The sequence below is a fragment of the Tamandua tetradactyla genome, chromosome 23 (genome assembly GCF_023851605.1).
Source record: "Tamandua tetradactyla isolate mTamTet1 chromosome 23, mTamTet1.pri, whole genome shotgun sequence".
Taxonomy (NCBI): Eukaryota; Metazoa; Chordata; class Mammalia; order Pilosa; family Myrmecophagidae; genus Tamandua; species Tamandua tetradactyla.
Genome location: NC_135349.1, coordinates 56,809,884 through 56,836,263, shown reverse-complemented (window position 1 = coordinate 56,836,263; position 26,380 = coordinate 56,809,884). Strand labels below are relative to the sequence as shown.

At 52.0% G+C, this 26,380-nt stretch overlaps 1 protein-coding gene across 5 annotated transcripts in view; it reads left to right on the top strand.

Annotated features, from left to right (window-relative positions):
* The window catches only part of RAB11FIP3 (RAB11 family interacting protein 3), a 116,599-nt gene extending 90,780 nt beyond the window's left edge, over positions 1-25,819 (top strand). For 3 of the 5 annotated variants that reach the window (XM_077142319.1, XM_077142323.1, XM_077142322.1), the window contains 11 exons: positions 1,748-1,903; positions 3,725-3,859; positions 7,343-7,378; positions 13,216-13,309; positions 14,369-14,472; positions 17,059-17,199; positions 21,949-22,030; positions 22,507-22,644; positions 23,352-23,507; positions 23,740-23,880; positions 23,968-25,819. In XM_077142319.1, coding sequence (XP_076998434.1) covers positions 1,748-1,903; positions 3,725-3,859; positions 7,343-7,378; positions 13,216-13,309; positions 14,369-14,472; positions 17,059-17,199; positions 21,949-22,030; positions 22,507-22,644; positions 23,352-23,507; positions 23,740-23,880; positions 23,968-24,081 — 1,297 coding nt within the window. In that variant the 3' untranslated portion in view covers positions 24,082-25,819. The remainder of the gene's footprint in view (positions 1-1,747; positions 1,904-3,724; positions 3,860-7,342; positions 7,379-13,215; positions 13,310-14,368; positions 14,473-17,058; positions 17,200-21,948; positions 22,031-22,506; positions 22,645-23,351; positions 23,508-23,739; positions 23,881-23,967) is intronic. The other 2 variants (XM_077142320.1, XM_077142321.1) reach the window with 2 other exon arrangements.
* Positions 25,820-26,380: the final 561 nt, after the last annotated feature.

Here is a 26,380-nt window from a genome sequence, read left to right as displayed (position 1 = left end):
TAGTATCAGTAGCCTTGCTGTATCCATATACCCACCATGTCGTCTGCAAGTGTTGAGGGCCTTATCTCTTCCTTTCCAGGCTTGTGCCTTTTGCAATTTTCTTAACCTTATGTGCTCTGTGGGACTTGCTGTACCAGCCTTAATACAAGTGCTAATAGCAGCTTCTTTGTCTCATTCCCGTTCTTGGGGGCAAAGTATTTTAAGTAGACAAATTAAGGACATTCAAGATGGGTGATTTTCTTCCTTAAAAAAAAAATTGGAAGAATTTGCTGGGAAGCCATTTGGGCCTAGACTTTTCTTTGTAGGCAGGGTATGAGTGATACATTTAGTTTATTTGATATATACCAGATAGTTGAACTTTCTACTTTTTTTCCGTCAGATTGGTAAGTTGTATTGTCTAAGGACTTCGGCCATTTCATCTAGATTATTTTTATTAGCATAAAGTTGTTCATTACATTCTCCACTGATCTTTTTGATATTTGAACACTCTGTTGTGACGTCTTCTTTTTCATTCCTCTCTTTTTTTCTTGGTCATTGTTGCTAGTTTATCAGTTTACTAATCTTTTCAGTGAACCAGCTTTTGGCTTTGCTAATTCTTTGCACTGTAGGCTTGTTCCCTGCATCATTGATGCCCATGGAATCCTTCAGATTTTAAGGGAGTGTGGTGATGGGGAGCACTCAGGGAAGAAAGTTGAGAAGGAAAAGGAGGAGGAGTCAGGGAGGGAGAACAGCCCCGGGCAGTGCACCCTCGGGGCACCTCTTGTGCTGTGGAAATGGAGCCTGCACTGGGGCAGCAATGAGTGGATGGAAGAAAACAGCTGTGATCTTGAAGTATAAAGACAAAATACAATGAGATGAGAATGCCAGTTTTGCCATAGTATTTTTAAAGGTAGGTAAATTCTGTTGATTAAATTTAATTTGAGTCAGATATTCAAACAAAGCTGAAGAAAACACAAATCTGGGAAATTATAAGTGTGCCCTTATTTTTTTTTGGCAAAATTTCCAAACGTTACCTTTTGTGTTATATAACCAACAATTCTCGCCCTTAAGATTTGTTGTCATTGGCTTTAATGTCCAATTTAAGGAATGTTATTTTATTTTCCCACTTGTTTTTAAGAAGTGGTAGGTGTTTGGGGTACCAAATATTTTGAAAAGCTTATGTCTGGCAAGGATGCTAGATAGTAACTAAATTTTACCCTTTTCTGTTGCCCTTGAGTTCTTGGTTTGGGGAGTACATAGGAGAGCTCTGACTTCCCAGGCCCAGCTGCGTGGTCGGGCATGATGCATGTAGCTGTCATCAGTTCTCAGCCAGACAGGAGACCCCTGCCCTTGAGAGACCCTTGCCTTTAGAGACCCCTGCCTTTGGAGACCTCTGTCCTTCAAAGACCCCTGTCCTGTGGAGTTACTTGTCCCTGATCTTCAGAGACCCCTGTCCTTTGGAGACCACTGTCCTTGGGAGACCCCTGCCTTTGTAGTGATGTCTAAAGGTGAAAATTTTAAGCCTGTCGTTGTTCTGAAAAAAGAGTGAGTTGATGCTTGCCAGTGCGTGCTGGGTTGCTCTTTTCAATTTGAAGAAGAAAGGTGGATCTGTCCCCAGTGGCCCCTACCCTGTTAAAATCTAATTTGCCTGTCTGTCTCCCTTTTCTTAGCATATGCCCATATGTTGCAACATTTCTGTTGGCAACCCCAGCACAATCCCAGCTCAGGGCTGTGGCTGGGCCAAAGGTCTGTCTGTCTCATCCCACAGGTCCCACTCTCATGGCCAGCCCGTCGTCACAGTGATCGGTGGTGAGGAGCATTTTGAGGACTACGGAGAGGGCAGTGAGGGGCAGCCGTCCCCAGAGACCCTGCCCCTCTGCAACGGTGGGGACATCTATGGCGGCCCTGCCTTTCTTTCCCCCAGGTAACAGCCCTGGCACCATGCCGATGGCCCTCCCTTCATCTTCACGTTTCAGTTGTGAACTGGTCTCCCTACAGCTGGTCTCCCTCAATTGTAGGGAGATTGCTATTTGAGTTCATGATTTGGTAAGAGACAATGTGCTTTATGTGATGTAATAGAATTAAATAAAATCACACTCAGAATGTGTAAATTCACCCTTGAATGAAGGCTGGCTGAAGTGTCTGTCGTCCACAGGCACTCCCCGGCCCCTGTGGATCTGTGCGGCTCAGCAGGCACGGGCCCCACTGCCTGGTCTGTGCTTTGCAGCAGACCCACGTGGGGTTTCTCCACCACCCAGGGTTCTTTGGATTGATTTTGTTATAATTATCTGATGTTCCAAAACTGTCTGGAAGCTTCTAAGTTTGAATAAACTGAACTGTAGCATCTAAAGGGTGAGACATTTGCTCATGGAGAGCCAGTGATTCCCAGGTCAGCTTCCTGTTAGGGCTGTGAGAAAGTTTACAAGAAAAAACAGAGTCCATTTAGTTTTGTTCTAAAGCACGATGTCCCTTGGCCTGATGGCCTTTCCTCTGTGCTCAGCCCTTCAGGGCGTGGGCCTGTTGGTTATCTTTTTGCTTCCTCAGGGGAGACCCTTACCTGCTGGCATGGCTTGTCCACATCAGCCACCTCTGCCCTTTGCTCCTGTTTCTGAAAATTCCCCAGCTTTGACAACAGCAGCAACTGAGTCTCTTGAAACCAGTGACTCAGAGATTCTTTGCCCAAATTGTTACCAGTGCTGGGAGAACAGTGCCCAGGGTGGGGGGATGGAGAGGACCGTCCAGCCCCAGCTGCTGGGGGTCCCTCCTCCTCCAGTACTCCCCAGGCCCTCCCCGCAGTAATGGCATAAGTGGAACCCCTTTAGAGTGCCTTTGTGCTTCACTGCTTCCTGCTGAGTCTCAGGGGCTGTTGCACACCAACTCTGAGCAGTCCCCTTATATATGCTTTATGATAGCTTTGAAAAAAGGTTGAAGGACTGAAAGTATTTCTAAAAACCTCTTGTCTGTTTAGTTTGTCCCTGTTTCATGTCCAGTATTTTCACTGTTTCTGTCCAAAGTGCAGCTTCTGGGCAACCTATTCTGTTTCACTTTTAACCTTTCTTTAAATGAAACTTCCAACTTGACTTCCCAGAGCTTTTGGGTCCTGATGTGCGAGGGGCAGTGTCTTCTCACCCACTTACTTGGCCATCTGCCCAGTGCCCCTGGGAGCAGGAAGAGTCAGTCAGCATCACCAGAAACTGGAAACCTGAGCTAAAAAATTCTCACTTTTTAACAGAGGTCTTTCAAATGGCAAAATTAGTGGTGATTGACCATTCATGTTCTTTGATACTAGTGGTTTTTAGAGCAGTTACTAAAATAGTTTTAAAACAGTAAGTAAAAATCCAGCTGAAAGTCTCCTCTGGTATCATATTTGTGTTTTTTGGCAAAGTAGAAATCAGTGTGTTAGTCACCTCTGGCTAAATAGGGTTTTTAATTTGTTTTACAGTGAACCTGTTGGCCTTGCTGGCGGTTCCCCAGGTGCCTGAGCAGGAAGGGCAGGTGCCTACAGGGGCCTCTGTGGCTCAGGCAGGTGCAGCTCACCTGCGGGGGTGGCTCAGGCTCCAGGGGGTCCGTGGTGAAGCAGGTGGGCTTGACAGTCTAAAAGTGAGAGTCTTCCGCAGCTGGTTCTACAATCTGCTCTTGCTTGGCCGCTCTGCATCCTGCCGACCCCTCGGCCTCCCCTGTGGGAGTTGCAGGTGAACCGACTGGACTTGGCTCTCTTCTTACCTGACCCCTCTCCTCTCTCTAGCACCGACCAGCTTGCCACCAAGCTGCACAGCATCCTCACTGAGGAGGCTTTTGAGTTTTACTGTAGCCAGTGCCACAAACAAATCAACCGCCTTGAGGACCTCTCTGCTCGCCTGAACGATCTTGAAATGAATAGGTAACTGGTTTAGTGCTGCCTGCTCTTTGTTCTCAGAGCTGAGGGGGTCTCTCACTGTCCACAGTTCCCGCCAGGCTGGTCTGGCCGGCTGCCGCTGCTGTGAGCTGGCCAAGGAGATCGGGGCAGGCGGTGGGAGTCCCCCGGGACCTGGCCTACGCCCTGCATGTTGCTGAGTCTGCCTGTGTGTTCAGCACTCCTGGTTCCTGGGTGCATGCTGTGGGCTTGTCTCAGGGCGGAGGTGGTCTTAGAGGGCGGTGCTTTCCTGCTTACAGAGATCCTACCTGTGGGGATCTGGACTTAAAAAGGAGATGCTTGCGTTATTTTACTAAAAGTCTTCTTTGATTGTGAGTCCTTTGAGTCAGCATTAATAAATTTAAAATACAATCTTTTCCTTTAAAATGGATTTGTAAAGAGCATTCAGAGATGTTGGTTGACATCAGGGTTTGTCTGTACTCAAGGAGAGCCCCTTACCTGAATTTATTTTTATAAGGCTGCCTTCGACTCAGTGACCAGAAGAAATCCAGCTCAGTCACCTGATTTCTAAAATAGACAACCAGGGTCACAGCACATGCCCACTGCCCCTACCATTTCTCCGTTCTGTTTCTCTTCTCCATCCCCTGCTTAGAGTTTCTACACAGCCTTTCCCTCCCCTCTGCATCCCCTGTACAGAGTTCCATAAGGATACGGCTCCTCAGAGACTTGAGATAGAGAAAGTATTTGGGGGTTGTTTCCATGTAGGGACGTCTCCGTTGAGCATATTGCTGATTTAGCTTGTGTTGTGTCCAGTCCCAGGCTGGCTGCTTTTGGGAAGGGTCTGGATGTTACCCTCCACCAACCACAGAGGAGAAGAGGAGACAACAGAGCCTCACCTGCACAGGGTAGACAGACCTGGCGCATGAGAAATGTGTGGACCGGTGCTGGGGGCTCCATGCAGGAAGGAGCACCCGCCTGGGTGGGGATCAGCCCCATGGCCCAAAAGGTGGCCAGAAGGTGAACGTGCTTGTTGGTCGCAGCGCGTGTTGAGTCCTTTGACAGCTCTTGCCGATCTTGAGGAGCCTGCCCTGCTGCAGGGGCCTTCGCCAAGGCTAGCTCATCCTTCCCGGCAGCTGCACTGCAGACACCTGTACCTGCTGGCTTACCTTCGGTTCTGATCCTAGTGCCTTCAACATTTTCTCCAGTTAGCTCTCTCAATTCCTTTTCTTAGCAGCTAGGCATGCTGCATGTAATATTGCAAACTAAGGCCTCAGTCCAGGTGGAGGGGTGGGTGGAGCCCCCCTCCCAAGGCCAGTGGAGGCCCCCCGCCCTCCCCCCCAAACCCTGGGGTCCACCAGGGTGGACAAGAAGCAGAAGCCTGCTTGGCCTTGTGCACATTTGGGGAGATCGGGCGCCTGTCATTCCAGAGATCCTCTGGCCTCTTTTAGGGCAAACAGGTTCTCACTCCTCACGGGAGGGGACCTGCTCTTCCCTGCAGACTCACTGTGCCACGGATTGGCAGGTGTGAGGTCAGGAGTGCTATCTCTGAGAGTAAACATGAAGAAATGGGTCTCACCTCATTCTCCAAAGGTCGTGACCTACCAGTGACCAAGACAGCACACTTGCCTCAGCTGGGCTTCGTGGGCCAGGGGACAGGTACCTGTGCCAAGTACAGCCCTCAGTTAGGCTGGGGTAGGGTGAGCTCTTGTCCAGATCCCGCTGCCCCTCTCCCCAAGATGGGCAAGGGGACAGCACAACGTTAAAATCACTGTAATCAGAACATACGGCTGTCAGTAAGAAAATTCCCGCCAGAATGCTCACAGAGATCTGAATCTTACCAATTGGCTGCCATACTATTGCCTCAAAATAAACACATGTGATTATAGTTTGTGGGTGATAAAATGTAAGTTAGTCCAAACCATATCCTGGAAGCTTTGATGTCAGTTATAGTAACATTTACACAGTGAACCTCAGAACATGCCTGCCGCTGAGCTGTTCTCGAGGTACCTGGCAGCCTTGGTAAAAACAGTTCTTGTAGAAATTGAGAAGTCTGTTTACCTAGAGATATGGTTTCAGATGATAAACCTGTCCCTGCACTGTGGCATTGTGGCATTCTGCCTGAGTTTTTAGTTTTGGGGAGCTTTGGTTATATTAGGATGAAATGAGATTTGTATTACAATGCACAGTATCAGGATGTGAGGGTAGTTCAGTGGTAGAATTCTCGCCTGTCATGCAGGAGACCTGGGTTTGATTCCCAGCCCATGTGCCCCCTCACACACACACACACACACACACACCATTCAACAAATGGTGCTGCTGTTAATAGGACACTCACATGAAAAAAGGATGAAATGTGACCCCCACTGTACAGCATATAAATAAAAAAATGCATGGTCTCAATCAGGGCCCAGACAGAGCAGGGAGGCCCAGGGGGCTTATCGTACCATATCACCCACCAGAGTGAGGTGCTGGGGCTGGGGCTGGGGAGAAGCGGAGACTTTGGAGTGGAGCAGCGGCTGTAGCACAGCCCCACATCAGCCTGTGATGGAACCCCCCAGATAGAGCTGTTCCAGGCCGAGACCTGCGAGACCCAGCCTCCTGGGTGGCAGAGCAGCTCCTGTGGCCTGCCCTTGGGAACATGCCGAAACCCCCTCTCAGCCGCCAGGAGAGCTGCTCACAGGGCAGGGTCTCCGCAGAGGCACCGGCTGCAAAACTGTCCCTGGAAGTGGGGGGAGCCGTGCAGGCCTGCGGGCCCAGGAGCAAGGCTCTCTGTCCCGGCTGTGCTGTCCAAGGCCCTGTGCCCACAGGGCCCCGCAGTGCCTGGGAAGTGTGAGCCGGCCCAGACCCGGTTCCACAGAGCAGGCGGGAGGGTACGTCACACTTCCTGTTGTCCCCAGTAGAATTTTTTTCCCATTCTTAAAGGGCAATCATAGGTATGTTTGAGATGAATAAGCTTAAGAGGAAGGTGGCTCTGTGGCTGCTGTGGGTTCACTTTGGAACACAGGTGGGCCTTCCCCTGGGTTGAGGGCAATAGTGTAGAGGTTAAATTGGGAGATATAATTTTGGACTCCAGAAATGAAGAGAAGTTTAGCTTTTGAGCCACTGCTTATGGTTAAATTAGAAGGGTGATGGGTAATTGACTGTATTTATTGCCCTGAAATGGCAACAGGAAAAGTTTGTCCATCATTGTCCAGGTGGGGTTTGGACTGTGAGGTATCAGTGCCAAGTTGGAATGACAACGCGGCATCCCTTATGTACAGTCGCCTCCCACGGCGGCCTGCCCTCGGGAGCATTTGGACCTGGCCCTGGCCGATGGACCAATGCGCCTGACATGGCTGTGGGGTCTGCCTGCAGTTCCACCCCAACATGGTGCGGCTGCACCCATGTTCCAGGGGAGGCCAGCAGCCAGACGCGCCCCATCCCCACATCAGCCTGCATTTCCTGTTTCCTCCTGTTCTTCGCTATCTGTTCTCTGACATTATTTTCCGGTTTATTTTTATTTTTGCACAGTCCAACAAAGCGGCTTTCCAGCAGGAAGGTGGCAAGGTAGGCAAATGCTTCATTATTTATTGAAAAGCATTCTTCTGAAGTGTATGATTAATTATAATCCTTAAGAAAATGTTTTTTAAAAATATTTTAAGGCAATTTTTAAAGTTACTTTTCATGGTTGTGTTTGAAAATAATTTAAGGGGATCTGTTGTAAAGAATCTTAACAAAAGGTGTGGATTTGAACCTGGATTTGGGAGCAGCAGTTTCTCTTGAAAACTACCCCTGCGCCCCCTGCTTCACTAGTCCTTGCTGCACGGTCCGGAAGGAGCCGACGTCCCCAGGTCCGCTGCAGGGCAGGTCTGCCTCACACCAAGGCTTGGGCCCTTCGCAGCCCCCAGGGCTCTGCCCCCGGCCTGTCGGGGATGGTCTGCAGGAGGAGGAGGAGGTGTGCCTACCTCTGAGTTTCTAAATAACATGCTCTGTGGTCATTTCTTTATTTTTCAGTTTTAGATATTATCTCTTGGCTTCCTACTATGAAAGATGACAACACATTTCTCCTCCTCCCCCTGCCAGTATAGCTCAATGACAGTGTTTTATTGCTCAGGGTTTGCATTGTTACAGACACCAGTGTTGTCCACAGGAAGCCATGTAATGTAGCGCTATCACCTTTGCTCTCCAAGACAGGTTATGGCTTTTCCTGGAATGGATGCTGTCCTTTCTGGGCTTAATAGCTTTGTCTTCTTCACTGCCCAATCCCATAACAGAACCACAAGACTCCTCTCCCACTATGTTTGTTTTGTTTTGTTTTTACAGTACAAATTGATTTAAAACAGTTACAAAAAAAAAGCACAACAAAAGAGAATATCCTTAGGATTATTAACGCTTGTTAAAGATCAGGTAGAATTAGAGGATAAGAACTGGTATTGTGAGGCACCAATGGCTATTTCTAAGGCTTTAGGTATACTGCCGCTGATTACATATTAGTTTAGTGATTACAGACTGGACATAGCAGTTGGGGGATCAGTAATTTATCTGCAGGCAGGGAACTTCTTCATAGATCAGACCCACCCAAACCACCTGGTGCCACCTTCTCGGAACCTGGAACCACCTGGATGCAGCATTCCCATCTCTCCTTCTCCACCCCATTCCTCACCCATGTATTCCCTCTCTCCCGAGGCGCTGTGCAAGCTGAGCACAGTCTGCCCTCTGCCACGGGACACATGCTATGTGTCTGGGAAAGCTGTAGGGGCAGCCTTATTGCAAAACTGCAGGTTTGCCATGACTACAGTCTCTTCCCCAACACAATCTAGATTCTCTTGAATGCAGTACAAGTATCAAGCACACGAGGGACCAGCCCTATCTTCAGCAATACCAGCAGTGCACTAACTGCTCATAGCTCACAGCTCCGAGCGCCAACCTGGGCGGGGCTAGATGTGAAATCACAGTGTCACATGCTGTCTCTCTCAAGAACCAAAGGTCCAGTGACAGTCATAAAAACAGAAACAAATGCTTCTCAGCAACAGGTAAAGGCACATGAGCTGCTGCCACACACTGCAGACAGGTAAAGGCACGTGAGCTGCTGCCGCACACTGCCCACAGGAACCCAGCACGAGGCCATCATCAGTGCTGTGTGTTTGCAGTGGGATGACTTTGGAATCACATGAACTTTGAGTTTGCAATCTGCTGGGGGATAATTGAGGTTTAACAGGAGAACTAATAAAGAAAGGCTTAGTTGGAAGAGTGCATTTATTACTACTGTTCCTGCTGGCGAGGCTCAGCAGGGCAAACTGTACCACCTCTCGTCCTGCCCTGGGTACTGTGCAGAGTCTGCAGGTAAACAGAGTGCAGTTTCCTTGGGGACCAGAGGCAGCCTGGCCTTAGGTCTCACACAGTAAGTGAAGGTCTGGAGTACATGCACTATCATCTTTTACCCAGTGTTCTTGTTTACCTTAGTCCCAGCCAGAATTGCTTCGTTTTTATCTCTAATTGATGCCTGACCTCTTTTTTCGGTTACTTGTAACTGTTACTGTCTGTAGCTATGCTATCTTTCAGGACTGCAGCACCACTGTCTTTTTTCTTTCTTCTCTGCTATGCCTATATACTTTTTAAAAAAACATTTGTTATTGTGAAATATAACATATATACAGAAAAGCAATACATTTCAAAGTACCTGGTAACAAATAGTTATTGAACAAATTCCAGAATTTAATATGGGTTACTGTTCTAGAATTTTAGGTTTTTCCTTGTAGCTGCTCCAAGACACTGAAAACTAAGAGAAACATCACTATAATGATTCAGCAGTCATACTCATTTGTTACATCTTCTCTGATATAACTCCTCCTCCTTTGATCCTTCCCCCAATCTTTAGAGGTATTTGGCCTCTGCTCTTTCTAACTTTTTCATGACCCCTCTGGATATCAGGATTTGTCTGTTCTAGGAACCCTTCTGGAAGTTGTAGGTATCCGGAAAGTAATCTTAGTGCTTGGAACCTTTGTAGGATCTCAGGTAAAGCCCTAGGTGTGATTTAGGGTTAACAGGAATGGTTTTGATTGGGGTTTGGCAAAGCCTGGCAATTAGCAATATCTAGCTGAAGCTTGCATAACTATAGCCTCCAGGATAGCCTCTCGACTCTATTTGAACTCTCTCAGCCACTGATACCTTACTTTGTTACATTTCTTTTCCCTTTTTAGTCAGGAAGGTGTTGTCGATCCCATGATGACAGGGCCAGGGTCATCCCTAGGAGTCACGTCCCACGTTGTCAGGAGACTTTCACCCCTGGGTATCATGTGATTCGGTTATTTTGAAGGTTAATTTCCCTGTCATCTGAGGTTTTGCATCTGCTTGGGTTTGCATTGAAGGCTCCTCTTGTACTTGGTTTGTCATTAATTCCCTGCCAAACCAAGGCCCGGATTTCCTGCAGGAATGAGCCTCTACTTGAGCATCTGATTGAAGCTAGGTAGAGATAGGCAGTTAACAGATGGCACTTTCTGCTTCTTCCCAGCTGGTGGCGCTCCTGGGCCTCTCTTCTACTTAGGTCCACCTTTCCCCGATTGTGACGACGGGTGAGCTGGGTGAAGAACTGGTACAGTTCCAGCCGGTGCCACTAACCCTGGGGCTGGGGGAGGGCAGTGCGTCCCTATTCCACTTGTGCACTGGATGGGACAGGTGGCCCCCAGGCTTCGCTTGGAATGACCTTAGGCTGTGGGACACCACTGTTGTTTGAGCACTCTCTTCCAGCCCTCCACCCACCTATCTTGGCAGAGCCTCTACACAGCTCAGGCCTGAGTCTCTTCCCTGTGTCATATGGATTCTGTGATAGAACGTCCAGGTCCCAGAACCCTGTCTTCCTCCTTGTTTTCTATCTCCATTTTTCATGCAGCACATCTTCTGGCAACTCCTTGAGAAAACAGATGCATAGAAGATATATTTTTGAGACCTTGCTTGTCTAAAAGTGAAGCTGTTTCACTCTTGCACATTGGTTTGACATAGAATTCTTAACTAGAGAATCTGCCTTTAAAATTTCTGAAGCCATTGCCTGGTCTTCTCTAGGGCTGCTACTCAGAGGCTCGATACTGTCCGAGCTTGTTCTTTTGTGACTATTTTTCCCTCTGGAAACTTTTAGGATGTTTGCTTTCCCCCTGGAGTTCAGAAATCTTATGATGAGACTGTGAACCCTTTTACTTTTTTTTTTTTCTGACTCATTATTCTGGGCAAAATGAAATATGTGCCTTTTAAACCTGGGAATTCATGTCCCTAAGTTCTAGGAAAGTTTCTTGGACTATCCCTTTGCTAGTCTCCTCCCTTCCATTTCCCACTCCTTCTAGAACCCCACCTGTGCTCAGCTGCCAGCTGCTCTGGGTGGGTCTGCACGGGCTCCAACGGCTGCCTCTCTGCCACTCTACTTTGTGCTCTTCTTTTTGGGAAGCGCCACCAGTACTGCTCTCCACCACCCTTGGAAATGTTTGAGGCCCTCCCCTCCTGGTTGCTCTTGTCCCTTGGCTTCTTGTTTGGTGTGGGCATCTTTGGGCCCCATTTTTCTTATTAGATGTTTTCCTCTAATGTCCGGCGATGCTGCTTGTTCATTTTAAGAGTGGGGAGCTTCTCAGCTAACACCCCCTACCTCTAGCTGAGGCTCATGGTCTGTTTCATTCCCTTGGTGGACCTGCATGTCTCGGCCTGGGGGTCTCATGCTCTTCACACAGCACCGCCGGTTCCGTCTCTGCTGCCCGCCTCAGGCCCTGCTCCTCTGGGATCCTCCCTCATGTGTCTGCTTGCAGAGCCCCCACGTCCCTCCTCGAACCTCTCCTGCTCCCTTGATCCTTGAGGGATAAACCTTTTGTTTTCGTTTTCTGTCGCTTTAAGGGGGGCTGAGGAAGCAGACATGAAAGTCATCAGTGCACCATCATGCCCGTCCCCACCTTGAGAGAAGCACCACACTCAAGCCTGGTATTTGTTCCTAACCGTATTTTATGACAGTTCTAGCATAACTTTTGTTCTCACTCCCACCTATCAGGCCACAGTTAGTGAAACTAAAGGAAGGTGAATGCCCAGCACCCAGAGCTGGGCTGTACTGTGGCGATCGGGCCAGCTAGGTCATGTCCCCTGTTCTTGCTCCTGACAAACAGCCTCTGCCGTGTCCATTTTTCCTCCGTAGATGCCCTTTGGTATGAAAATGCCCAGTCTGCAGGTGTTTATAGTTCGAGTTCACAAAATAGGCATACATTCTATAGAGTCTCTCTCCGAAGGGTTCAGTCTTAAATCTGCTGCCATTTGTCCTTAAATCTGCCACCAGAATTGTGCAGAAATTCAGAACACCCCCACCCCCACACCAGGGATCACCCTGCTCTGCCCTCAGCAGCCCTGGCTGCGTTGGTTACCTCTCTCGGCCTTCCTCTGCTCGGAGCCGGGAGCCGTGTGAGGGTGGAGGGCACGCCTGGAGGCCCTGGGTGGGCCGGACACCTGTGCTGCTGCCCTGCTCCTGAGCCAGGGGCCCTGGAGTCTGATCAAGAGCTCATGCCTGGGGCTTAAGTCATGGGGCATTTAAGGACGTGATTGGGAGAGAACTACCAGTTACTCTTAGCCTTTTGAGAATGAGGTACACCTACAGCCGAGTCCCCACATGGTGCACGTGGTGGGTGCCCGACCCAGGTCCTGGCATGGTGCTCTGACCAGGAGGTGTTACTTTAGAAATTTCTGGGGGGAAAATAGTCGAATTTAGAAAATAAACAAGCTGACAGGAAATGCTTCTTCATAAATGACGAAGGTAGTGTGAGAAACGTTAATGGTGGTTTTTTAGCCTCTTGTTGAATTCTCACTCTGCACCAGGTTCTTGCGCATGCCTTTCTGTGCGGTGTTGAGGCTCCGCCACATGCTATTTGCATTTCTGGACAGACTCCAGGTACATGTAAAGTCAGTATAAATTCACCTCAGGCGAGAGGGTGACTTTGAGCCTGTCCCTCCTGCGGCCTGCTGAAAGGCCTCACACGTGCGTTGAGACTGTCCCAGCGTGTCCGGGGGTGCAGAGGCAGATCATTGTGAGCAGGAGGCCCTGCCTGGCCCTGGAGAGCGAGGTGGTGCCGTTAAGCGCAGGCCCTGCCTCAGCCCTGCCTGGAAGGGAGGCTGTCTGTCCCGCGCCAAAGAACAGCAGGGGGACCCTGCAGCTCTAGAGCTACTGGCCTGCCCTCCACCCTGTCCTACTCTGCCCATATGTCAGACCCCACGCTGTGGTGCAGGCCTGGCACCACCCATGCCGTGGTCTTTACTTTCCAAATGTACCTGGACAGCTTGGAAAGCCTCGTGTTGAGGAATCTGGCCACTCGGTATTTCCCCTTCTTTCCTTGCTTTGTGCTGTTGAAGGACCTCGTCTGGATCAGGCTGCTTTTCCTTTTCTGTAGGCACCTCCACCACTCAGGGACCCTGAGCATGGACGCCCTGGAGGACCCTCCACGGGACCCCACCGAGGGCATGGAGGAAGACATTGCTGGCAAGGTGGGCCAGGGGTCAGTGCACTTCTGGGCATGGTGCACACATCTAGGGCAGCCGTGGCCCTATGTGGGGGGCCCAGCTTGTCTACCAGGGGCACTCAGGTCTGCAGCGGCCGTTGCTGAGGTGATCTCTGTGTCAGGGCGGGGACTCATTCATCCTTGCCCCTGCCCTATCCTTAAGCTCCTCATGGGGCAGAAAAGGAGTGGAACTGCGGGAGTAGAGCTGAGCACGGAGCTCCGTCATGCTTTATGCCACTTTCGTACACTGTCAGGTCCAGGAAAAGCATGTTGACAGACAGCCTCATATCCAACCCGCTCAGACCCCCTCCATGTGGGCCGGCGAAGACCACGTCCTGCAGTGATCTCAGGACCACAGTGTGTGGGGTGGGGTGATTTCTTGAGCCTATTGGTGCTTAGCAGTGCCGTAGAGCAGGGCAACCTTGTGGGGCCAAAGACCAGGGAACAGGCAAGGGTGGCTGCTTGGACCCACATCCCACCTCAACTCCTCCTCTTGTCTCCTACCTCCACAGCCCCTCTGCAACTCACTCTGCAGAGTCCCCCACCCCACTGCGCCCCAAGGCTGAGCCCTTCCTCTACCCCCTCATACCTTCTCATACCTATTTAGGTGTCTGTCTCATAGCTAGTCAGTGAGCCCCATATGAAGGAGGGCCCGAGACCCTGGGCCTTGCTGTCCCTCACCTCCCTGGGCACCTGGGCTGCCTCCATGGGCTGCTTCTGGCAAAGTAGTGGTCCCTGCTGGGGGTTGGGGGACTGAGGCTCACTGCTGTCAGAAAGAAAGATACCCGGACCCCAGCCTAGCCCTCAGCCCCAGCACCCTGAACACACTTGCCCCTGAGGCAACAGGTAGTTCCCAAACCTCACCCACAAGTATACAGGGACAATCTCTTAAGAACCAATTGGATCTAGTCCAGCTTCATGTGTGTTTCTGATTCTTTGCAAAGAAAACCTGTGTTGTGGCCTGCTGGGCAGCTTGCTTGGGGTGGGGCACAGACTGTTCTGGCTTTCTCTGCTTGTGTCTGAAGCTAGTGTCTTGTTAACCAAGGTTGTCTTCCTGGAGAAGCGGGTGTCGGAGTTGGAGAAGGACACTGTGGCCAGTGGGGAGCAGCACAATCGCCTGAAGCAGGAGAACCTCCAGCTGGTGCACAGGTGAGCAGGGCAGAGAGGGTTGTGCACAGGTGAGCTTGGCAGCTGCTTGTTCACTGGGATTCCCACCAGGCAAATGCACCCCTTCTGCTGAGCAGGGGTGGGGGTGTCACTCACGTGGGAGAGAGCCTTGGCTTCCAGCAGTGCATTAAAGTATGTGTTACATCCCAAAAGGTGCTTGCCTCTACATTCTTGTCCTTGTCAAAAGAAATCTGAAGGGGCCAACTGGATTCCTTTTGAGCTGAGGATGCGGCTTCGTGGCAGCCTTTTGTACATGCTCATCAGTCCTGCATCCATCATGTGCTGTCCTCATTACCCCTGCCACCAATTCCTGTCCCCAGGGTTGACCACTTTTCAGTGGCCATTTCTTCTGTTGTACATCTCAGTTTTCCACATGCTTGTGCTGCTGTTTTCTTTCAGTTCCCCATTTTTACATCCCATCAGCCCAGTCTGGGCTGGTGCTGCTTTCTAGCCTTTCCTCCAGGACCCCTTTGGCCACCATCTCAAGAGTTCTTTACAATTTTCTTCCATATCTGAACCTACTTTCTGAGCCCTACATTCCCTTCCTTTTTGCTTACTCTCCCCAATGGTCGTCAAGAAAAGAGCACAAAGGAGATAAGTTATTTGAGCTCTTATGTGTCTGAAAATATTTTTGTTCTCCCCCGATCCCTGCCCACTATTTCTCACCCACCACCATTGATAGTCTCGCTGGGTACAGGATCTTAGGTTGGAAACTGGGCTCTCTGGGGCTTTTGGAGACGTGACTCAGATGCTGCCTGACCCAGAGGTTGTGCTCGCGGTCTCGGCACCACTGGCTCGCACTCCTCGCCTCTCGGCTTGGACACAGGCTCTCCTGTCGATTTTGGCTGTCACTCAGTTTTCAAAAGCCTTGAAGTCTGAACATGTCCTTCAGTTTCAGGAAGATTTCTAGAATTATTTCTCCATAGAACATGTTTCATTTTCTCATGTGTTTGAACTTCTTCAGATCAAATATTGCTTTTATATTACTTTTCCTTATAATATCTTGAGTTTTCTCCTTCAGCTCTTCTACTGAACTTTTTTCCTCGTATTTTTAATTTCTAAGAGTTATTTTTTGTTATCTATTCCTTCAATATTCTGCTCTTAACTTACTGAGGATATGAGGCCTTTGTAGGGCCCTTTCCCTGCCGTTTCTGCATGACGTGTTTCCTATGAAGTCTTTTCCTTTCCATTTGCTTTGGCCTCTTGTGTTGAAGGCTCTCCTCAATGTCTGGGGGCTCTTGGCCTCCGTGTGCATTAAAAAGAAATGAGTAATATATAGAAAAAAAATAATAGGGGGAACAAATGTTAAAATAAATTTAGTTTGAAATGCTAGTGATCAGTGAAAGCGAGGGGTAAGGGGTATGATAGATGATAGATATAAGTTGTTTTTTTTTTTTCCTGTTTTCGTTTTATTTCTTTTTCTACTGTCTTTTTATTTCTTTTTCTGAATGGATGCAAATGTTCTAAGAAATGATGAATATGCCACTAAGTGATGATATTGTGAATTACTGATTATCTATGTTAATTTTTTATTTCATTTGTTAATTTTTTTAATTAATAAATTAATTTTTTTTTTAAAAAAGGAAGTGTATTGGGATCCAGGAAAGTCAGCTATATTTTAAACCACAATATGTGACTAAAAACACTTAACGCTGATATTTATTGATGGATTACAATATGCCATTATGATAAAAAAAACAACAAAAACAAACGAGCAGCTTTGTATATGCGTCCAGGGTGGGAGGGAGTGTCGCCGCACTCTGTGGCCTGCAGGTCTGTGGGCGGGGCCTGGCACCCTTCTCAACATGGTTGGGTCTTGCCTCCCCCGGGATGTGGAGTGGGGACCACAGAGTGGGGGTGGCCAGGGGTAGGGAGCGCAGGGCTCCTGAAGTGAACAGCTCATGAGTCCCCAAGCTCCCCCTCATGCCTGTCCTCAGCTCTGCTGTTGGGAGACCTGGATGGAGTGGTCTGTGCAGTCAGGTCCCTGCCCTGGTCCCATTACAACCTCTGTGGCCCAGCTGTGCCCAGCAGCCAGTACCGGGCTCGCCTCAGTCTGGTCTGGACCTGTGATTCCTGAAGGCCTCTATGTCTGGATTGTGCTTTAGTTCAAACCATGATTTGTCCTTTAGGAGGTCTCAGTATTGCCGTATTTAGCTGTTCCAACCCATGTATTGAAGAGATGCTGTGCTAAGCTCATCCTGCACGGTGGCTGCAAGGGGAGCAGCCTCCATGCTCAGTGCATGGGCCTATGGGCCATATCTCTGCAGGGCCCTCTCCTCCTGCAGGGGCAGCAGTTGGGGGAGGCAGTTGTGGCATAGGCTGGGTGGGCCAGGTCTGCCCCGTGACCTTGTGTGATGGTCTGGAGCCCTGGGCGCCCGCAGTATGGCTGAGCAGGTGGCGGGTGCAGCAGGCACATCCCTGCTGCAGAGCCACTACCAGCCCGAGCTCCAGTAGGAAGTGTGCCTGTTACTCCCTGCTCTGCTCCTGAAGCCAGGAGGGGTGCCCGAAAGCCCGGGGATGCTTGCTGTGCTTGGGGCCCTGAGACAGACTCCTCTCCCCGCCCTGCAGAGCCAATGCCCTGGAGGAGCAACTGAAAGAGCAGGAGCTGAGAGCCAGCGCACGGGTCCTGGAGGAGGCCCGGAAGCAGAAGGAGCTCCTGTGCAAGGTGGAGCGGGAGAGGAGCATCGAAGTGGAGAACCTCCAGGCCAGGTAGGCAGCGGGGAGGGTGTGCAGGGAGGTCCTGCCCTGCTCTTGAGAAAAGGCAGTGGACCCAGGAAAATATGATTGCTAGGGAAAAATCTAATCTTAGAAAAAGTAGAAAACCCACGTGAAGAGAATTAAAAACCCTACTGAAGGCCACCAAAGGCTGACTGCAGAGACTGAGTCCTAATCAACATCAGTTTCTCTGAGTCTCTCTCTAGTTGATGTTATCCCAGTCAAAATATCCATCTTTTTTTAAGCGTAACCTGACAGAATTATTCTTTTGAAGCTATAAGCCTTAAGTGAGAGTGAAAAGTAAAAAAAAAAAAAAAGATTACCTGGTGCTATCCTGAATCAGAATATCTTAGAGAGGTATAAAAGCTAAAGGTGGAAGCGCCGTGCTGGAAGCCAGCAGCTCTGCCCTGGGGGCCCTTGCTGTGGACGCTCCATGGCATAGGTCAGCAAGGGCTGTGTCCCCACACCACCTGCGTACAGTCCTGCCCTCCCCAGAGCTCCTCTCGGTGGGTGGGAGGGGTTGGGGACTCAATTTATACAGTATTTTTAACTAAGCATCCATTTTCAAAATTCCTGTATGATATTTAAAAATACTCTCAGAAGAGTGTTACAGGTTCTTTTGCTTGCATTCTTTTCCAGATCCTAAAGTTGCAAAGATATATTTTATGACTGTACTTGAGAAGGGCTCTGGGCTTTTTTTTTTTTTAATATTTTTATAGAGATACCTTCAGACACACACTGACCATCCAAAGTATACGGGCAGTGGCTCACAGTATCATCACACAGTTGTGTATTCATCACCATGGTCATCTGTTAGAACAATTGCATCACTCCAGAAAAAGAAATAGAGAAAAAGGAATCCCAAACATCCCATACCCTTTACCCTCCCTCTCATTGACCACTAGTATTGCAGTCTACCCAATTTGTTTAACCTTTATCCACCCTCCCCATTATTTATTTTTTGTCCTTATTTTTTATTCATCTGTCCATACCCTGGATAAAAGGAACATTAGACACAAGGTTTTCACAATCACACAATCACATTGTAAAAGTTATATCTTAATATAATTGTCTTCAAGAATCCAGGCTACTGGATCACAGCTCAGCAATTTCAGGCACTTCCCTCCAGCCACTCAATACACCATAAACTAAAAATGGATATCTATAGAATGCATAAGAATAACCTCCAAGATAACCTCTCATCTCTGTTTGGAATCTCTCAGCCATTGAACCTTTATTTTGTCTCATTTCTCTCTTTTGGTCAAGAAGGTTTTCTCAATCCCTTGATGCCTGGTCCCATCCCATCCCGGGATTTCTGTCCCATGTTGCCAAGGAGGTTTACACCCCTGGGAGTCATGTCCCCCGTAGAGAGGGGGAGAGCAGTGAGTTTGTTTGTTATGTGGGGGCTGAGAGAGAGAGGCCACATCTGAGCAACAGAAGAGATTCTCTGGGGATGACTCTTAGGCCTAATTTTAAGTAGGCTTAGCCTATCCTTTGCAGGAATTAACTTCGTAGGGACAAACTCCAAGCTCAAGGTCTCAGCCTATTGATTTGGTTATCCCCACTGCTTATGAGAAGATCAGGAATTCCCCAGATGGGGGGGTTCAGCATTTCTTCCTTTCTTCCCAGTCCCCCAAATACTTCTTCATTTTCTGCTCCTGGGCACTTTTCAAGGTGGAGGTTGGGAGTGGCAGGAAAGAGTCTGCCTGCCAAGAGCCACATCTGTGCCCCGGCCGTGTCGTGCAGGAGACTTGGCCACCACCCGTGAGGTACACTGCCTCCTCACCTGCAGGGGATACGCCGGCTGCCGGCCAGCACTGAATCCCCTCCTAGGCCTCAGCATAAGGGTGGAGTATGGTGTTTCTTGCCTGGCAGCCTCTCCTCTGGGCCCTGCCATGAGCTGCGATCCTTTGGGGTCCATGGAGTTTGGGGCCAGCATGCCCCCCTGCACCCTCATGCCTCGACCCAAAGGGCTCAGCAGAGCATGACAGATGCCTGGAGGAGCGTGAGGCACATGGAGGTCTCTAGACCCCCTCATGGAGCCAGGTGGAATGAGGGGCAGCTGCTGCTCTGATCTCGCTGTGGCCTGCTCCCTGCAGTCCTCCACAGGCCTGAAGCAGGGAGGAGCCTCCTGGTGGCAGCGTGCCCTGCACTTAGGCCTCAGTGCCTTGCTGCCCCGTGCAGCACGTGGAATCTGGCCCAGCAGGGAGGACATTGCTCCGCGTGCCACACAGCTTTACGCCTAGCAGGCCGTCAGGGCAAGCCGAGTGGCCCTACATTGGCTAAGGGGCTGGTCTGTGCTATGCTATGAGAGGTCTCACCGCCCACAACATACCCGGGATTAGGAGTGGGGCGCCTGCCGGGAGACAGGAGCTAATGCTGCAGAGCTTGGAGCAGGAGCACGAGGCGGGGTGAGACTGGAGGTGTGCACCCCTGGACAGAGGAAAGGAGGTGTATGCACCTTTGGGTGTACAGGTGGAGAGCAACAGGGCCGTGACTGAGTCGTCTATGTTGGGGGAGGTGGAGAGCAGCGTGGGATATGCAGGGAGTCAGAGGGTCTGAGGACAGTCTCTGGGAGTGGGGGTCCCTAGTGAGCCCCTCAGGCCTCTGGCAAGGGGTAAGTGCACGTTGGTTGCAGGGCACTGGGGGAGGATGAAGAGGGACGACATGGCAGCACCAGTGGGACACCACACAGGATGACACCGGTGTCAGGCTCAGGTCCCCACATGGTCAGCATGAGCCAAGGCTCTGCTGTGTGACTCTTGCACCGTGTGTAAGCCAGGAGGCCTTTCTGTGACTGCACTTGGCAAACTCCATCCTGCCAGCAAGTGTGGTGCAGGGTAGAAGAGAGGAGACAGAGGACTGTACCACGGCAACCAGTCAGCTGGGAGAACTGGACGTGACTGTGGGCAGACGAGGTCGCAGGGAGAGAGAGAGAGAGAGAGAGAGAGAGAGAGCATTGAGCAAAGGGAGTCATTGGCCAAGCAGGAGAGATGGGGCCCCAAGGAGAGATGCCATTGCTCCAGGTAGACTTATTTTCTTCTCTTTTGTCTCTACTTTTGAAATTCAGTGGGATTAAAACATACTATGCTTTATAAGTATGAAGAAATAAATTAACAGTGTAGTTTTAAAAGGGACATGTAACAGCAGGAAGAGATGTTAGGCTGGCAGAGTGAGCAGGTCTAGCATTTCCGTCTGCCGCATCCTGACCAAGCAGCAGGAAAGCAAGCATTGAAAGGCAGAAACAATTGTGGGTGACATGTGCCAGGCTAGGCACAGCCACAGTGGTGGAGACAACTCTGAGCCAGCCCTGGAGGGGCTGAGAAGTAGCCAGATTTATAGCTTAGGACCAAAGGCACAGAGGCAGCATCAGGTGACCTTGGGAGTTAGGGTTTGGGTGAGACTGAAACAAGAGGTGGGCCCCACCCACACCCCATCCTGGGATGGGAGGGCCCGGGAAGGCAGGCTCCTGGCACAGGTGAGGATGCTGGCCTCCCTGTGCCCACCCTGCTGAGAGCACACCCATGGTCTGAAAGAAGACCTGGGTGCCCGGGTGCCCTTGGGGGTAGGGTGTGTGTGCAGGCCTGCTTACTGTGAGGCAGGGCCGGGCCCCTCCTGGGGCCTAAGTCTCAAACCGGGTACTCTCCGTGGCTAAATTAGGAGGAATGGTGGGCAAAGCTGAACTGTAGAAAGGAGCCAGGGCTTCTTGGATGGAAGGACAGAAACAGTACAAGATGAGCCTTGAGCGTCCTGTAATGCCACAAAGTAAGCAGGTGCCCCCAGACCAAAAGGACAGGGCACATGGCAGGCCTGTGGGAGCCAAGCCAAAGGAGTTGCCAGCAGCCAGAGCTGGGGGCTCATAAGCAACAGAAGGTGGGGTCTTGGAGGGCGGCCCAGTGCAGCGGCTCAGCAGATATGAGTCCTTGCAGGTACAAATGAAGGAGAGAAGAGACCACCCTTCCTGACCGAAGAACTCCACATAACATATGCTGCAGACGGTGAAAGTGAGCCACCGCAGCCCCTCCGAGGGGGCCGGGCTTTACGACTCACTTCCAGAGGAGACTGAGTGGGGAGGCCATGGCTTGCCCAGGGGATGGAGACCCCACCTCCACCGGGTGAGGGTTCACTGTGATTGTGCCATAGTCCCTATCTGTCCTGAGGAACCATCAGACAAGCCTGAGCCAGGGCCGGGCTACAGGTGCTCCAGCCCTCCCCAGGGTCCTGAGAAACACGGGGATCTAGGAGCCAGGGCAACCCAGTGCACCGGGTCACAGGGGCATTCCTGGGGCAGACAGGGGAAGAGGGAGTGGAGTCTGGGGTTTGGTCAGTTGTGTGCAGAGCAGGCATCATCACCTGATGCACGCACCAAACCCAGGGCCTCCAGCAGTCTCTGCACCATCTCAGCAGCTTTCCTCCAACATTATTAGAAACCAGGCACCCTAGTGGTTCAGTGGTAGAATGCGCGCCTTCTATGCAGGAGACCTGGGTTTGATTTCCGGACCATGTACCCAAAAAAAGAAAAAGAAAAAAAAACCGAACAAACCAAGCACGGACCCTAGAAAAAAACCTTTCCACAGACCCTGGGGAAAGTCTGACTTAGGGCACTGGGGTGGAATCCCCGACAACCAGCCTGCTGGTGTTCTGGGGAACAGTCAGTGGTCCCATGGTCTCCTGGAGGAAGTGGCCCCCATGCCCACAGAGAGGCCCCTCTGGATGGGTGCCAGCCTCATTCCTGTGCTGCAGGCTGCAGCAGCTGGATGAAGAGAATAGCGAGCTGAGGTCCTGTGCGCCCTGTTTGAAGGCCAGCATCAAGCACCTGGAGGAGGTGAGGCTGCTGGGGGGCACTGGCTCAGTGCTGAGTGGGGAGGGGAGCCTGCAGAGACAGAGGCCGGCTGCCTCCTGTGCAGGGTGAGGGTGCCAGCCCCCAGTGGACCCTGTAGCTGCCTGTGTCAGGAAATGGCCGGCTCAGGCCAGCCCTCCGGCCACAGGGCAGTTGACCCAGGTGTCTGAATCCAGGGAACAGTACTTTCTGAGGCTGCCTTCTAGTGGCCTGGGAGCACCCCTGCCCCCCACCAGGTGCCCCTTGGGGAGCTCTGACACCCGCAGGCCTCCCGCACCTCACCCAGCACCCGAGTGCCCAAGAGCAGGCCTCCCACATGTGCACCTGCCATGCCCACACCTGGGACAGGGTGGCCATGCTGGGACCAGATGGCAGATCCCAGTCCATGACCAGGACAGGAGGGTGCAGTTGTATCTCCTCTGAAATGACAGTGTTCCAGAGTAAAATGTTTCCTTCTGCAGGAAAAGCAGAGATTGCTGGATGAAATTGAAGACTTGTCCCTGCAGCTGAGTGAGGAGCAGGAGAGCAGGAGGCAGGCGGGAGACAGGCTGAGCCATGAGAGGCACCGGTTCCAGAGAGACAGAGAAGCGGCCCAAGAGGTGCAGGCTGGGGCAGGAGCAGGGGAGTGTGGGCATCGGGGCACAGATGCTGAGCAAAGGACGAGCATGTGACAAGAGGCAGCATAGTAGGGGGAAGGGGACAGGAAAGAGTGACAGAAGCTGCAGCCCGTGTGAGGCAGATCTGGGTTCCTGGAGAGACGGGGCCACCCTGCCCTGGTCCTGCCTCTGGCCATGTGGTGCTAAGCAGCTATGATGGCCACAAGTGTCTCCCCTATCCCAAAGTCGCCCCAGGTGAGCCCTGCTCCAGAGCCATGATGGGCTTCTGCTTTTAGCAGTGACATGCCGTAATCTTTTTCCTTTTTTATATGTCTCTGTAACATTCTGTTTTAAGCTACTGTCAATCTTAGGGAGAATTGGCAAGGAGAATACGGGGGACCCGCCTGTGCCCTTCACCATGTTCCCTGAGTCTTCCAGGTCGCCCCAGGGGCTTTTCCATTCCCTTGTGTATATTTGGATGCCCATTTGATGATAAGGTGGAAGCACCCCGCCGTTTATTTCCTAAAATAATCCCTGATGGCAGGGTGGGAGTCCTGTGTCGTCCGCCCTAGAGCAGGTGGACCCAGAGGCCCTGGAGAGTTTGATGATCCAGTGATGGCTGCCTGCTGTGTGCTTGGACCCACCCCCCCTGTACCCAGACACCTTCCCCCTGGCGTGTCCAGGCCCCCCAATCTCACCTGTGGTTGTAGCTGATCGAGGACCTACGCAAGCAACTGGAGCAGCTGCAGCTGTTCAAGCTGGAGGCAGAGCAGAGGAGGGGCCGCAGCAGCAGTGCAGGCCTGCAGGAGTACAACAGCCGGGCCCGGGAGAGCGAGCTGGAGCAGGAGGTCCGCAGGCTGAAGCAGGTACGGGCAGGCGCCGGAGGGCGGCACTTGGAGGCTGCAGGCCCACAGCTCCGTTGGCCTGGTCCCTTGCACCCCTGCAGAAACTCCTGGAATGGTATCTTTGCTCCTCCTGGCATTGGGGGAGAGGGCACATGGAGGGCCAGGACCCACGTGGGAGGTCCTCGTGGGCCTGTCTGTTCCTGCTCAGCTGCCGAGGGCCGCGGCAGCAGGAACACCTCCGTGTCCCTTGCAGGACAACCGCAGCCTGAAGGAGCAGAACGATGAGCTCAACGGACACATCATCAACCTGAGCATTCAGGGCGCCAAGAATCTCTTCTCTACGTCCTTCTCGGAGTCCCTGGCTGCGGAGATTAGCTCCGTCTCCCGCGACGAGGTAGCAAAGCACCACCCACCCCCACCCCTCCAGCAACCCATGTCTGTGCAGGGCTTGCCCGGCGCTCATCCCTGGTTCTTCCCATAGCTTATGGAAGCCATCCAGAAGCAGGAAGAGATCAACTTGCGCCTGCAGGACTACATCGACCGCATCATCGTGGCCATCATGGAGACCAACCCTTCCATCCTGGAGGTGAAGTAGAGCACCAAGGCCAGGACTGGGTGTTGACCCACCACCACGCAGCCGAGACCAGCAGGCCTGACAGCCCCCAGCCAGAGCAGCAGGAAGCACCCGCCACCGAGGAGTGGCCGGCTGGGTGGGGCAAATGAAGCCAGGGTGTGGAGGGGTAGAGAAGAGGTGGAAGAGGAAAGGAAGACCCAAAGCTCCCAGGCCTGGGCCGTGCTTGGGGCTCAGGGGCCACTCCTCCTCTCCATGTAGATCATGGGTGGGTTTCTCGGCTGGGGGGCTCCTTGCACATGGCCATCCAGCCCTCTCAGGAAGAAAGGACAGGAAGTGGGGCCCCCTCCCCGCTGGAGTCCTACTCTTGTGCAAATGCTGCTCCAGGGTGGGCATCAAGGCCCTGGACCCCCACGCTGGACGTGGTGGTGAGGGGCTGGAGGACTTCGGTTGGGAGAGGAAAGACAGGCTGGCCTGTGGGTCCCAGCCTAAGGCAGCCAGCAGCATCTGGTCAGGTGCCGCGGCCTCGCAACTCCCTTTGCCACTTTCTTGGGGGTTTGTTTTCTCCCTGGAGCTACCCCACCCCCCGGAACGCTCAGGCCTCGCTCCCTAGCGGGAGGGATGCTGCTCCCGGGAACACACAGGCCAGGGGTCCTCCAGGCCACACAGCCATTCCCATGGCCAGACCCCTCACTGCAATAACCTCAGGGGCTCTGACCATGGCTGGGGGAAGCTGGCCTGGCTCCTCCCACAAGAGCTGGGCCGGGAGCCCATGCTGGACCCTTGGCTCCGAACTCACAACTTGAGAGGTTCAGGCCGTGTGGACCCTTCTTCCTCCTCCCAAACAGGTGGCAAGCAGGATGGGTGGGTGCTGTCTTCCCTGTGTCAGACTTCCCTGGCCCCAGGAGCTTACGCCCACGGCTGCTCTGGGAAGAGCCATTTTCACAGGCCAGACCAGCACCAGAACCTTCAGGGTGCTGGACATAGAAACAGTAGTTCTTCCCCAGGACCACACTTCGTAGGAGAGGGGGAAGAGGGCCATCTCTGAGGCCTTCCTGGGAGGGAGCCTATACAGCAGCTGTGCTGAGCACTGCAGCGGCTCCTGCTGGCCCAGCTCGTCCCAGGTGTTCCCACGCTGTCCAGCACAGGGTCACCTCCAGAAGCTGCTGTAGCCCCTGAGCCTGGGCACAGCAGGAGGCTTCCAGGGCACCCAGTGGGCCAAGACCCCATCATGCAGGTGGCCGCCCCGTCCTGTGTGCGTGTGTTTTCCCTGACTGTCCGTCCCCCATGTGGCCCACCTTCCCTTCCACACTGAGATTTAAGATGTTGCCTCGTACTGTACATTTTGGGAAAAGCCTTGGGTGTAAATCAGTGTAAACTTGGAGGAGAGATTTTTCTATCATGTAGAGTAGGTATTTTTTATAGATTGGAGGTTGATCAATTTTTTAAATACTTTCAAGAGAGAAAACTATCTGTGTATACACATGAAATATATATATATATATATGTATATATATATGTATGATACATGAATACTGGAGCTCTGCCTTCCTCCAGCGGGCCCCACAGCCCGCCCAGCCACACTGAACTCGAGTGCAACGCGCTGGGATGCTGGGACGCTGAGCCACCCGCACACTGGCCTGCCCACCCATCACGCTTTAATGCACCGAGAGCTGCTTCCAGGCAGAGTGACGGAGGCCCTGAGTGCCGGTGGACCGTCCTGCCGCGCCGGCCTGACAGATTAAAGTTGTTACCGCACACACAGAGGCCAGCTCCTTCCTCCTGGGTCGCGGGGCCGCCTTGGGGGTTCTGAGGCAGTGCCAGTAGGTCAGCACACTCCTTGGGCATGGGGCCCACACCGCCCCTCACTCATCCCTATTGTAGGGACATGGCTCCTGAGTGAATCTCAGAAGGCAGTGGTGGCCTGGGCTGTTGGAGCTACACGTGGGGGACCCTCAGAACATGGGGACTCAGGGTATTGCAGGTCTGTGGGGTACGGCCACGATATGAGAGAGAGAAGGATGTGACATGGATGCTGGTCAGGGAGGCAGGAGGACCAGGCAGAGGTCGAGCTGGGGATCGGGGCAGGCGTAGAGATGGGGCTGGTGGCCAGGCAGCAGATCAAACCAGGTTTGAAGAGGGAATTGTGAGCCAAGGCCAGAGTCCCGTAATGCATCCAAGGGGGAGCACAGCCTGGGAAGGGCCCCAGCCAGCCAGACCACATACAGAAAACCTGGCCGGCCAGCTGTGGCCACCTGCTTCCAAAGGTGAGCAGAGCCATGTTCAGCAGTCCAGGTGGGGCCACCTCCCTGCCAGCAGCAGG